This window comes from Astatotilapia calliptera, chromosome 10 (genome assembly GCF_964374335.1).
Source record: "Astatotilapia calliptera chromosome 10, fAstCal68.1, whole genome shotgun sequence".
In the NCBI taxonomy this organism is placed as follows: domain Eukaryota; kingdom Metazoa; phylum Chordata; class Actinopteri; order Cichliformes; family Cichlidae; genus Astatotilapia; species Astatotilapia calliptera.
In genome coordinates, this window is record NC_137431.1 from 30104477 (window position 1) to 30118413 (window position 13937).

At 42.1% G+C, this 13937-nt stretch overlaps 1 protein-coding gene across 5 annotated transcripts in view; it reads left to right on the top strand.

Annotated features, from left to right (window-relative positions):
• klf8 (Kruppel like factor 8) overlaps positions 1 to 13937 on the top strand; it is an 88749-nt gene that overhangs the window by 40204 nt on the left and 34608 nt on the right. For all 5 annotated transcript variants that reach the window (XR_013911783.1, XM_026182704.2, XM_026182703.2 and 2 more), the window contains one exon: positions 8308 to 8628. Coding sequence is in view for 4 of the 5 variants with exons in the window: in XM_026182704.2 (XP_026038489.1) it covers positions 8308 to 8628 (321 nt within the window). In the remaining variant the exon portion in view is untranslated. The remainder of the gene's footprint in view (positions 1 to 8307; positions 8629 to 13937) is intronic.

Sequence of the window (13937 nt, forward strand, 5' to 3'; positions counted from 1 at the left end):
GACCCTCTTGTGGGTGATTGCAGAATGACTCCGCATTAAATCTAGTTTGTATCAAAGGATTTGTAACCCTGTGGGTTATTTTCACAATAATTTTGGCTTGATGTACCCTTATGGTGTTTTGGGGGACCTAAAGCGAGCTGTAATTTTGATCACTTAGATCATTAATGATAGAAAAGAGCTCAAAGTGACCTATTCAGATGGCCTGTTTTGTCCACTGTGACATCCCCCACTGTCATGCTCTGCCATGGCATTTGCTGGACAAGTGTAGTTGTTTCCACTGTCACACTCATGTTAGTCAAGATTAACAGTCAAATCAGTACTCGTCGGAACAGGCGGTGTTTTTGCAATCTTCTATTGTCCAGTTTTGTGTTGAGCCCATGTGAACTGTAGCCTTGGTTTCTTGCTCTTACCTGACAGGAGGCGCGCCTGCTGTGGTCTTCTGCTACTGTGGCCCATTTATTTATACATTGTGCATTCAGAGATGCACTTCTGCATGCATTGGTTATAATCAGCTGTTATTTTAGTTGTTATTGCAGTCCTATCAGCTCAAAGCAGTCTCGACATTCTCGTCTGACCTCCGACATCACGTGGCATTGTCATCCAGAGTATTGCCGCGCACTGGACATTTTCTGTTTTTCAGTCCATTCTCTGTAAACCATAGAGATGATTGTGTGGGAAAATCCCAGCAGATCAGCAGTTTCTGAAACACCCAGACCAGCCCGTCTGCCACCAACATCCACGTCGCATTCAAAGTCACTTTTCTTCCCCATTTTAATTAGTTAATAGATAATATTAAAAAGCAATTGAACAGGCGTAGCCTAACTATAGACTGTGAATAAACCATTGAACATGGCAGAAATGACATCACTCACTGGTTCGCGACAACCTTTCTGAAGTCTGGAGTTTGTCCTTGTGGAGATCCAATTTTGTTTTTCTGGAGCCTGAAGTGACCATTTTTGAACGAGTGTCTGGTGTTTTAACATCAGGTAAAGACAGCTCGGCTAGCTAGCACGCTACATCTGTAGGCTATATGCATGCATGCCCCAGATGGCAAGAATTGTTTCTCAGTGCTAACATATAAATAGATTTTAGACTTAAAATCATATTTATGTGATAATGAATGAGTCACTAACACTCTAAAGGAAAACCTATACACACGTACACACTGTGTCAGCTAGCACCTATAGCAGAGTCTGTTGGTCTGATCTTTAATCATGCATAACCTTGATTGAGTACAGTTTAAAAGGATGCCTCCAGTTAGGATTAATCCCCGATACAGGGTATATAAAGCTCGGGAAACGAGCTATGTGGTATATAGTTGGTGAGCACTACAGGCACCAGTTATCTTTAGTGTGTGGGACCAACTCTATTTTTGTAGTAACTCATGTTAGTCACTTTTGTGCCCTGCAGTTGTTTGCTTGAGAAATGACTCGTGTGATTATGCTGTTGTTCGGAAATCAGCTCTGTTTAAATGTGGGCCGGGTCACAGGAAGGCTCGCTGCAGTTTTCTCATCTACAACGTGTCACAGAGTCTGAGGAGAAAACACAATCTGCCTGTCTGTTTTTCAATCCTCTTGGTCCCTCTTCTACCCCCACCCTGACTTCCTGTGGTAGGATCAGAGGCTGACAGGGTCACACCCACCCCACCCCTTTTTTTTAAATTCCTGGAACTCCACAGTGGGACCCCTCCTCCGGTGGGGGAGGCATGCATGCATGCACGCGCACACACACACACACACACACAAAAAGGCATCTTGTCATTCCTCATTTATACACACACAACATGTGCATATCTCACTATCACTCCTTGTTAGTGCTGCTCTTCACACACACACACGCCTCGTGGCCCCCTCTGTGAGCTCCTTCCTCTTTTGCTGCCTCGTCTGGGAGCAGATGTGGATCAAGTCGGATTTGCGAAAAGATTCTCAGTGTTTGCTTCAGTCTATTCACAGTGATAAAGTAGGTGTGATTTCTAAGCTGAAGGATAAGAACTGAAGTTTAAATGCTTAAAAAATTGAATTATTTTGTCCCCCTGTAATTTACTCCTCACATGGTGCAGTCTGAACTGCTAGAGAGCTATGAACTCCGCCCAGCTGGAGCTCCAGATTGGGTTTAAAACAAACGGAAACGAATTATTTGCAAATCATGATTAATCCAGGTCTGGTTGCAGCACAGTACTTTTCCGATCCGATTTGTGCTTTTTACTCTTTAGGCATTAATTAACAAGTAATTAAGAATTGTGAAGGAAAAACCAGTCAGAAGAACAAAATGCAAGGCTTTGTGCTTGTAGCATGATGTTCTGCAATGTATAACTTTCGTATTATTGTGTAAAACTCAATTTTTACATAGTGAGCGACATATCAAACCTGTTGTTTAATAGCATATTAAAACCCACCTGCAAGTATGAAGAATATTAAGTAGACAGTGAATCGCTGAGATGCCTTAAGAAAGAGGAGTGCAATTTCAATAATATGCTTGAGGTTTTCTACATTTGGAAGAAATGCTGCTGCAGTAAATCAAATGAACCTGTAACGCCAGGCCATGGGTGATGTGTTTGGTAAGTTTGACATACTTACATTATGAACAAAGTGTCATATTTATACCTCGTTTCTTGGCAACATTCACATTTTCCAAAGCAATCCAGTGAGCCGGATAGGTGGTTCTGGTCCCCCTAGGCCACCTGTTTCAAACCTCTACTGTATGTGAATAATGGACATAGTGATCACGACATCATCATTCAAGCTTCTAATTTTAACTCTTGTGTAACGTTGTCAGCTAATGCTAGCAGACAGTGTTAGCTCCAAAAGGTACCATCTCGCACATATAGTCAACGACAGGTCTAGTTCAGTGTCTTGGATAAACTAATGTGAGGAGAAGACATCTACCTGTCACTCAAGGTGGCCACGCCCCTAATAATGCTGAACTTCAGCCTTTTTTTTTAAAGAGGTGAAACAAATTTTATCTTTTGTAGTTGTCCTGAGGGGGAGTTTCATGCACAAGGCTGTAAGCATGTTTATTTCTGCTGGAAAGTTGGACGAGAGGAACTGCAGGCTCTGGAACATCCCAGGTAACATTACTTTTATGCCCCTGAGGTCGCTGCTGCTTCGTTTGGACTAAAATAAGCTGGCAACTCTAGATTGTTGTGAATAAACCTACTCAATCAGGTATGGTTTAATTTTTTTTAAAATTTGGTGCAACTGGCTGGTCAAAGTTGACTTTAATCGGACGTCCCAGGGTTCAAAAAATCTGAATCTACCCTCTGTGCTCTGATAGAAAACTTGCAAGCCAAGTAGCAGCTGCAGGTGTTTGTATTCAAACCTTGGCATGCAATAAAGAGTTGGAATTGAGGTGTGTGTGACTTAAAGCTGCTTGTAGAGTTTTTCCTTTAAGATGTGGAGTCTGCATCCTTCAGCTCTTTCCAGTAGACCAAAACAACAATCTCCACCAAATCTGATTTAGCTGGATTGAAGTTTTTATACATTTTTAGTTGCCAAAGTTTTCCCCAAAATATGTTAAATGTTGTCCACAAATGTAATTTGGCAAATTAAATCAACCTTACAAATACATTTGTTTATGGTCTTTTCTGTTGAGCAAATTCACAAATGTTCTGATTTAATTGAGCAGAGTTTTTGTTATTTCTGTCGAACTGAAAGGACAAGTTTGCCTTGAATGGCTTTTGGAAACGTGGCCATTTACAGAAGAGAATAGATGATAATGAGGCCTCTTCAGAACAAAACACAGGACCAAACTGCTAACTAGTGAACTGAAAACAAAATAAAGGGTTAAAGCACAAGGTGTAAAGGAAGGCTTTGTGTGCTGGAACAGACTGTTGATGTCGCTGTTAGCGCTCTCTGTGCTTTTAAATAGGCTACATTGCTCCAGTTTTCACAGCGCATACTGTTAATTCATGAAATCTAAACTGCAGTTAAAATGTAAATGTGCTTACGAGTAGTTTATGAGTAGTGTGTGTAAATTTGAAGAAATTCTTAGAGTTTTGTCATTTACATAAGGTTAAAAAAATCAGGAAAACAACAACAACTGTTGAAATAAGTCAAAGGGGCAGGGATAGCTCAGTAGGTAGAGTGGTTGCCCCATGATCGGAAGGTCGGGGGTTCGATTCCCCTTAACAGCTACCCTGAGGTACCCCTGAGCAAGGTACCGTCCCTACACACTGCTCCCCGGGCGCCCAATGGCTGCCCACTGCTTCACTGAGTGAATGGGTTAAATGCAGAGAGCAATTTCCCCACGGGGCTCAATAAAGTACAATAATGTAATGTAATGTACACACTTTCAAAGTGTAAACTGTGATGTAACTGTGAAGCATCCTTGACTGTTTTCTGGTCTTGTTGGTGCACAAACCTCTTTCGTGGTCTCTGATGGATTTTCCTGTGTGATGTTTAAGGTCAAAAATGGTCTCTGAAGCTTAGAAAGGAAGCTTGTGGTCAAAAATACCACAGAGAAGTGCCTTGAGCAACTCCAGGCCCAATAAAGTAAACGCTGTTTCAAACTGTATGAGTGGGTGGAGTTTGGTGAAATTCAGGCTCTTGCTTTGTGGGGGGTTGCCAGTTGGGGGGAAGGTGAGGCATCAAGCTGCCTTTACCTTTGTTTAGAGACACAGAGGGGGCTCTGTCCCCTCACAATGGAACTGAGAGATCAGTGTGTGTCCTCTGTGTGCGTGTCTGTGTGGGAGGGGTTGTGCTTGCAGCCACACCCAGGCTGATTGGCCGAGGCCCCACCTCGCTGTGGAATCCGCTGGGGCTGGGTCACATGCCAGCCTGGAACACACCACCATGGCCTTAGAGTCTCTGTTTGCCCTCATAGGCTGAAAAAAAAAAAAAAGGAGAACATCAAGTGATGATGTAATTGTTACTGTCCTGTGTGGCAGAGCACAAATGTGTCTGATTCTCAGCACACTTCAACAAGTTACGTGTCAGAAAAATATTTGAATTCTGAAGAATTCGGTGGCGTAATGCTTAAAATACCGACGCTCACTGCATTCGATAATGTAAAATATTTTCTCTGCTATGCTGACATAACGTATGATGGATTGTTTTAGGTTATGTGCTGGTGAGTGTGCTCTCCAGCGTTGTCATTAAGTCCTGCTGGCAGTTTAACTTGTTAATTATTTACCAGACTGAGAGAAACTTCTCCTCACTGTGAAAACAACCACAACAATGCTGTTAATACTTAATTATTTTGCTTAAATAATATATCAAACCTTTTATTTTGACATTTTTGCCCTGCTTCTTCGGATATTATTTCATATCTCTCCTGCTGCTACCAGCTGTTATCTTTTCTTATTTAGATTGGCTTCACTTGGCTTTACATAGACAGCTAACCCTGCGCTGTGCAGCACACAGCATTGCGTTTCCCATTAAACAGCTGGGCGTGCGGCAGGGTCGCCGCTGCAGACAGGAAGTCGAGAACTTGTTTATCTATTTCAGCATTTCTCGCACCGTGAGAATTTTACATAAAGAAGCGCAACTGGAATAATCTTGCTATCACTTCCCGTTTCTGTTCTTTTTAATGCGTGGGTTTTCAGTGTTTCGATGGTGGATTTTCACACTAGGAAAGCACACGCACGTCAAGCCTTTTTAGCTGGTGTTTTTAATACGTCTTTTGAAAGAATGCTGGTGGTTTCTGTTGATGATGTTTGTGTTAGCTATGGGACTTTTCTCAATGTCAGCTGTCTGTGCTGACTCTTGCTCAGATGTGAACAAAAAATATGAAAGAGAGGGGTTTGAATTTCACCCTGATATCGATCGGTTGTTTTCAGTCACCGGCTGGGTTTACATTAAGGTTAACCAGAAGTTGATGTGCTGATCTCACAAAGTCACATTCTGTTTAAAACCACAAAACTGTAAAACAAACTTCTCAAACGTCACCTTTAACCACATACCTGTCAGCATGAGCTGAACTCGAAGAGGAAGAAAAGGAAGTGCGGTAGATTGCTTGATGTACTTCTTTTACAACTTTCGTTTATATAAATATTTGGTCATGACCTGGTGGCTGTGTATTAATAGAAGGATAAAGACAGACACTGAAATATGCCAGTCACATTGTTAGGCACACCTTATTAGAACTGGGTTGGAGATTTTCCTTAGAGAATTTGATCCTTGTTGCTGCACAATCACGAGCTGCACATCCAGAATGTGAATCTCAGGCTCCACCACCTCCCAAAGGTGCCCTGTTGGCTTGAGATGTGTTACTGTAGAGGTCATTTGAGTGCATTGAACTCGGTGGTCAACAAACCAGTTTGAGCGATCTGAACTTTGTCACATCGTATGTTATCCCACTGGAAGCAGCCATCAGAAGATGGGTACGCTGGGTTATAGGCTGTGCCATTTAAGTGATGCCCAGTTGGTGCTAATGGGCCAAAATGTGCCTCACACCATTACACCACACCATCCTGAACCACTGATACAGTGCAGGTTGGATTTATACTTTCATTTTGCAGCAGAAATGTAAACTCATCATCATTTTTACGATGTCCAGTTTTGGTGAGCCTCAGTTTCCTGGTCTTAGTTGACAGGAGCGGAATCTGGTGTGGTCTTCCGCTGCTTCAGAGATGCTCTTCTGCATACCTTGGTTGTAATGGTTGTTACTTAAGTTATTGTTGCCTTCTTAGGGGCTTGAAGGAGTCTGGCCATTCTCCTCTGACCTCTGACAACAACTAGGCATTTTTAACCCTGAGATTTGCCTCTTGCAGGATGTATTTTTGAGAATTATAGGCACACCTAATAAAGTTACAGATAAATGTGCATTAGTTTAAATTTCCTGCATCCTAAACTTTCTCATTTTGAAGAATATATATAGAGTTAAACAAGGAATATGACATTTATGGTGCCTTAGATGAACTAATTAATTAACTGTTTAAAAATGTTCTTATTTTTAAAGTCAGAAATTATGTCTTAAACCCTTTTCTAATGTGGTAAATGCTGTTTTATATGTAATTGTATTTTTTTCCCCTTCATATTATGTTACACTGTCTTGACTACTAGACTCAACGCAGTTGGTTCTTGCTGTTATATTATTTTAGTTTCACTGGCTGCCCAAACCTACTGAAACCTGTTTAAAATGACTGTAAACATATTGTAGGTATAACTGACCTCAGCTCGCTTTGATTTATTCTTATCTGGCTCGTGATGGACAGGAGGGGGAAAAAAGTTCTTGTTTTACTGTTTTTGTTTCACTGTCCTTTATGTACAGTCATCATATCAAAAGTAAGACACATTTCAAAATATGACTGTCTCTAAACCTCTTAAAAAATGTAGGTCAAATTATGCTGGATTCCACATCTGTGGACATTTTTGGTACTGCTTGCCAAACTATTTGCAAGTTGGTGGAGAGTTTTATCTGTAGGGACTTGCATAATTCTTAGATAGAGCTCAGAAACTGTCTAAGAAAGGGAAAAAAGGGGAGAAAATTGAGACCAAAAAGAAGAGAAAGGGGTGTGTACATTTCTAAAAGTGTGTGTGTGTGTGTGTGTGTGAGTCCCTCTGCCTTGGCACTCTTCAGCTCGCTCTCTCTCTCTTTCTCTCAGTGTGTGTGTTTGTCTCTCGCTCAGCTTCCAGAAAAGGGTGTGTCTGCCTGCCTGCCGCTGAAAGGGAGGGAGGGGTCAGTTCACGGCTACTCCTCCCTGCTCTCGCTGTTATTTCTCTTTCGTTCTCATTCCCTCACTGGCAGCCTGAGGATTAGGCCTTTGTCTCTCTGCCTCCTCTGTCTCTGTCTTTGCCTTTAATTTTCCATCTCTTTCAGACAGAGTGTGAGTTTGTGTGTGTGTGTGTTTTTGTGTTTTTACCCCCTCTTCTGGCAGATTTTTTTGAGAGGAGGTTATCTTTAGCAGGCTTTCAGAGTAGAGGTAATGCTTGTAGTCATGACCTTTTCCCTCCAAACTCTACTAACCCATTTCCTGTCTTACTTCCTGTCCTACCTGGCACTTTTCTCCTCTTCATTCTTTCTCTTATGCTCTCTTGTTTTCTGCTTTCTTGCTTACTGCTTTTTCTCCTCCTGCCCACTTTACTCCTCATACCTTCCTCATACCCTTTAACACAACCCCCTCTCCCTTCACCCCCTCTCCCTGGCCAGGAAGTTTGGACTTTTTTTTCTTACCTTCTTCTCACCCCTCCTCCTCCTCTCTTGTTCTTCTCAATTTCTCCCCACCCCCATTTCATCCCCTTAACGACTCCCTTATCACCTCTTCTCCCCCCTTTCCTGTCTTTGCCGACCTTCTGTACTCCTCTTTTTGTGACCAAACTCACCTTCCTCCTTTTAATGCCATCTATTGTACTTCTTCTTCTTACTCAGTGTCAGTCAACTCCAAAGCAGAAGAAGAGTGCGGTCAGTGCCCGGAAGAGGCTGAGGAGCCCGGCCAAGCAGAGCTCCTTGACCCAGCAAGAACCGCCACCTTCTTCATCACCTCTGCCGCCCACAGTCCAGGAAGAGGAGGAGAAGAAAGAAGAGCCCGCGACCAGGCCACGGCCAACGCAGGGAGAAGAGGAGGAGCTGAAGGAAGTGGCGACACAGTCTGTGAGGGTGAAAGAGGAAGAAAAGAAAGCAGAGGAGGAGGGCGAGAAAGACATGCCCTCTGTACAGATCAAACCAGAGCCAGAGGAGATGGAGTGCACGGTGAGGAGGGGGAGACGGGGGGTTCGGTGGAAGCGATTGGTTGATTGATTGGAGGGGAATGGGGTTAAAGAGGCAGAACGCTAGATGTGTGGCTAGATGGATGGAGGTGAGGAAAATGGGCGTGTGCAGGTGGGGCTGGGAGTCGGTTCTGCGATGATCAAATGTGTTTGATTATGTCGATTTCACAATGAAAACACACACACACACACCGCGGTCAAATCACACAGACAGCAAAGGTTACTTCAGTTACTTACCTGGCTTAAAAAGAAAGCTTTAAATCATGTCACGCGTAATGAACAGAGTATCAGTTTGTGCAATATTGACACAAACTTCTCAAATACCGCCTTAAAAAATGTATCAAAATTCACGTTTTCCCAATACTCGAGAATCGGCAGCAGACAAGGAAGCAATATGCATACCAGAGCAATCAGCTGGATCTCTCAGATGTCAGCTTCCCTCCTGAGTATTACAAAGTGATTACAAAGAATTTGAGAAGCAGGCAGATAACATGACTAGGCACTTTTTTACTCTATTTAATTACATATCCTTCCACTTATGCAGATTACGTTAGGTCAGATCCTTCTTGTGATCCGGTGCCCTCTCGCTGGTCTAGGCTGTAAAGTGGAAAATGAACCTACTGGTGCTCCCTCAGAGATCCACCTAAACCAGCGCTGCTCAGCTCTTCTGTCTGTGCATCATGATTGGCGGTTTAGCAGCTTGATGGCGCTATTTTAATTCAGTACAGCGTTCAACAGATTTTGAGGTTTGCAACTTTTACTCTGAAAGCCCCGGACCTTAAAGAAAAAGACTGGTTTATCAGAGATTGCATCTTATTTTGATAGTTTTGCACATGCTTCCTGTCTGTAACAGTGATCCCTGTTTTAATTGCAAAATGTGACACCGTGACGTCATTTAAGTATCAGAACAAAGTGAGCCGATAATCACAGGTCATGCTGTTTAGGAGGGAAACATTCCCCCCCCCGGGCGACATCAATCACAGTTAACCATTCCCTGTTCCCTGTGCGGTGTGTGCACGTACCAATTTTACCTGTGCCACTGTTATTACAGTGATGCTGGCTCACTTTCAGTTTTCAAAGAAAGGAGTTTATATAATTTTTCTGTTTCCTTGTTTGTTTCTCTAGAAAGAAGAGACACATTTGTTTTTCTGGATTTTTGGTTTTGGTTTTTTTAATCTAATTTATGGTTGAGTTTTAGTAGAACTGCAAATCAAGACCTGATCTGACATAAACTGGCAATCATTGTGTCTTCATTAGAGCAAAAAGGACACAGTTATCCTTCTGCACTGGATTCCCTGGGATATTTCCTGGTAGTGGTTTCTGTCTGTCAGGCCTGACAATAATCGTCTTGATTAGGATTCGTGGATGCAAAAACATTGTGTCTATAATAAAGTCCGTGCTGGCGGGAATTTCGATTTTCCTCTGCGCATTATACCGCATACGCCTTGTATTATACCGCATACAAGGCACGAGCACGGATTTTTGAAATAACTGTAAATTTACTTTAGGGTTAATTTATGTTATTTCAAGCTTGATATTATGATAATGTAGCTGTTGGCTGGTGCATCAGCTTCACAAATCCAGAAAAACGTCCTTTTCATTTATATGCGTTCACCTGAGCAAATAGATTGTGTACAGGTTGTGCAGTTTAGCAGGAATGTGTGCTCTTTGTGATTGAAAACTTGCACCTGTTTGCCTGTGACAGCAGGCTGTTAGGCTACGTCCACACGTACACGGGTATTTTTGAAAACTGATTTTCCGTTTTCGTTTTAAAAAATAATCCCGTCCACATGTAAACGCAGAAATGAAGGAAAACGCTGCTAGGAACATGCCAAAGCAACAGGTGGCGATATATTCCTAACCGTGTAGAAATGTTGGCCAATCAGAAGTCTAGAAGCCTCGTGGAAAATAGTAAACAAAGATGGGGCATAGAAGCAGAACCGAGTCGTATGTGTGGAGGGACAGTAACTGTGTGTATATGTAAGCATTTAAACACTGCAGAGAGTAGAATTAACAGTAACAGTATTGTAGAAATGTAGAATAGGGTGAACACGTTTGCCCAAACCTTATTTAAAAAGAGATCATGTTGCGATTGGATCATGCCAGCTGTCACCCACACATCCTAGCCATTGAGTCAACAGTTCAGCAGTCATTGCTGCATTATTTAAGAAGAAAACTATGAGCACCTGTGTGTGTGTTTGATTTTTATCTCCGTGTCAGACCTGTACCTCTTTTATGAATTCATCTCTTTTCATTTTGTTATTATTGCTACTATTTTGTTTTAAAATGGGAGTAAACTGCCTGTTTTGTGCTTTTTGACAAAAAATTAGTAATTGTTTCACATGTTTCAAACAAGCTTTGTCAAAAACAGCAGGGTTTGAGTTAAAGCAGCATTACATCAGAGTCAGAATAAGCTTTATTGGATTCTGATCAAGGAATTGGGTTCTTTTGGGTTTTTTCTGTGCTCTCAATGTACTTAACAGATACACACATGGACAATAACAGCATGTATAGTGTATTTATAGGTGCAATGATGCAGTAGTGCACAGTGCTAAGCGTTTCACAGCATGACGTCTGTTCAGTTTCTCAGGCTACGTCCACACTAGCCCGGATAGATTTGAAAACTGCATTTTCGTCTGGAAACGCTCCGCGTCCACACTAGCGTTTTCAGTCGTTTTCACAGAGTTGCGCGTCCACATTGAAACGGCCCAAAATGCTTATGTTCCAGTCCTGCGCATGTGCAAAAGCGAGTGGGAATTAAAGAATTTTAAGAAAAGCTATCTGGAGCATGTACAAACTGATAATAATCTTTTTTAGAGCTGTCAAAATTGAGAGAAATCAAAACAACTGCTGTATAATGGCCTCCGCTATCTTTTTTTAATTTTTCATGTGACTGCATCACATGACTAAAATGCGTCATCGTTTCAAACGCATCGTTTTTCCTTGAGGAAAATGCCGTCTCAGTGTGGACGGGAAGCCAAAACGGAGAAAGCCTCAGTTATCCAGCGCTGAGTTGAAAGGAGCTGGACTTCCTTTAAGGGTCATGAAGACAAAGAATCCGTCCCTTGACTGGTAGTAAGCTTAACGACTCACAGACCATCGGGTGGGTCAACAACTCTCAGGACTACATCCACAGCCTGAACCCCCACTAGGAGTTAAATACCTGGTGCTCCCCCCATCACCTTTTAGAACTGAAAAAGCACCGCAGATGTGAGATAGGAAACATTTCCTTAATCTAAGAAGTCCAGCTGCCTTCAGTTGAAGCACTTAAGACTTCACTGCGTGACGGGATGAGTTGACGATATAGAGGCGAAGGGAATGAGGGACGTGTAAGAGAACAAATTTGATGCAGGAGTGAGCAGAGAGATGTTTGCGGGATGGGTGAGGTTGAACTGAGCAAGCGTGGTGGTTAATTTTAGGAAGTATGAGGAGGAGGAAGAGTTTGGTATAGTTGTGAGGTTGTTTTAGTTTTCATGAAATACTAGATGATATCTCGATGCAGTGTTCAGCTATGGTGGTGACCGAGGTGTGGCCTTTCATGTTCTACTACTCTGAAGTCTGGTTGAGGTGCAGCTGAAGGGCGTGTGCGTGGTTGGTGCATTGTTGTGTAGCGCAGCGGTCTCCAACCTTTTTTGCGCCACGGACCGGTTTTTGCCCAACAGTATTTTCACAGACCGGCCTTTAAGGTGTCGCGGATAAATACAACAACATAAAACTAGTACCGGTACTGAAAAAAAGAAAATTTATTCATAACACACGTGAAAAGACCCAGGAAAACCGAGTAAACGATAAAAACGATAACAAAATAACGCTGAAAACCGATAAAAACCCTGAAAACTACACATTTCACACGTGAGCCTCAACTCTCGCGGCCCGGTGCCAAACGACTCACGGACCGGTACCGGTCCGAGGCCCGGGGGTTGGGGACCTCTGGTGTAGCGTATCCCTGTGCATGACCTCCACGGTCAGACAAAAATTGCCAAGTGGGTCCGATGGCGGAATTTACGTCCCTATCGGGGTTACAGAAAACTAAAAACTGCCAAAAACTGTAAAGAAAAATTGGTTATTTTTGAGATTTCAGATTAAGATTTGACAAATGGTGGTCGACTCCACTTCCAGGCCAGTGGAAGTGGAGCCTCTCGGGGGAGAAACACGGCTTCTCGCAAAGGTTACAGTGAAGCTTTCCGCTTGGCTGACGTGATGGTGGAAGATTAGGCATGGTCTGACATTAGTGGGTAAAGTTTAATGGATGGGTAGAGTTGTAGGAAGTCATTAAACACACTTTGTAAACAAACATTTATTTGCTCTCATGTGGAAAAAGTCTGTTAAGGTTGTTAAGGTTTTGCACTTCAAGCAGCAAATTTCACCTTTTTTAATCCCGAGTGGCTTTTCAGGGAGCACATCAGCAGAATGAGCTCCGTGAAATGAATAGTGAGGAGGTCAGAGGTCGCAGCCAAGCCAAGTTTTACATGACAAGAGCCTGTGGGATACATACTGACGAAAGTCCTGCTGGAGTTACCCGTGAATTCCCCAGCGGATTTCATTCTCAGGATCAGACTATTTATGGCTGAGCATTTACTAATAAATTAAGCAGCATATATCTGCATCTTCTGTCCTTCTGATTGATGCAGAGGAGTTTGTCTTTTTCTGGTCTTTGCTCAGAAATACACACCAATAGAGATTTTCCCATAGACTGGGAACCAAGAAACTGAGCTGCATTTTGTGCATTTTGTCACATCTTAACTCGTCTCTGTCTTTTTAATATTATTTTAGGCTCATCTAAGTATTTACAGCTTACAGTTGTTCAGGATGGATGGGTGGATACTTTATTCATCCCCTGGAGGAAATTCACAAATTCCAGCAGTATCCACAAACATTTTAGACATAAAATAAATACTAATAAATATTGTAAACATTGTAAAGATTATGAAAATTAGGATTCTGAAAGTAAACAAATCAAAGTTATTTTATGGCATTTCCTTTCAAGAAAAGATTTTATATCTTCCGGGCTTCTAAAAAAGGATTGCAGCGTATGTCGATATATTTTTAAGCTTCTCATAGTTTCACAGCTCATTTGACATGTTATGACTGGTCGAGCTCACTCATAGGAAATAGTCATGTAAAAGAAAACACTCTTAACTTAAGTTCAGCAAGTCAGAATTTTATTGAATTAAAAAAAAAACACTGATAAGGCACTTATGCCACTTATTCTTATCTTTTTAATCCTTCGATAAAGCTTTAGGAGTATTTTGCTCATTGTTTGTTCTTCAAATGTTGCACTCTGTTCCCTCG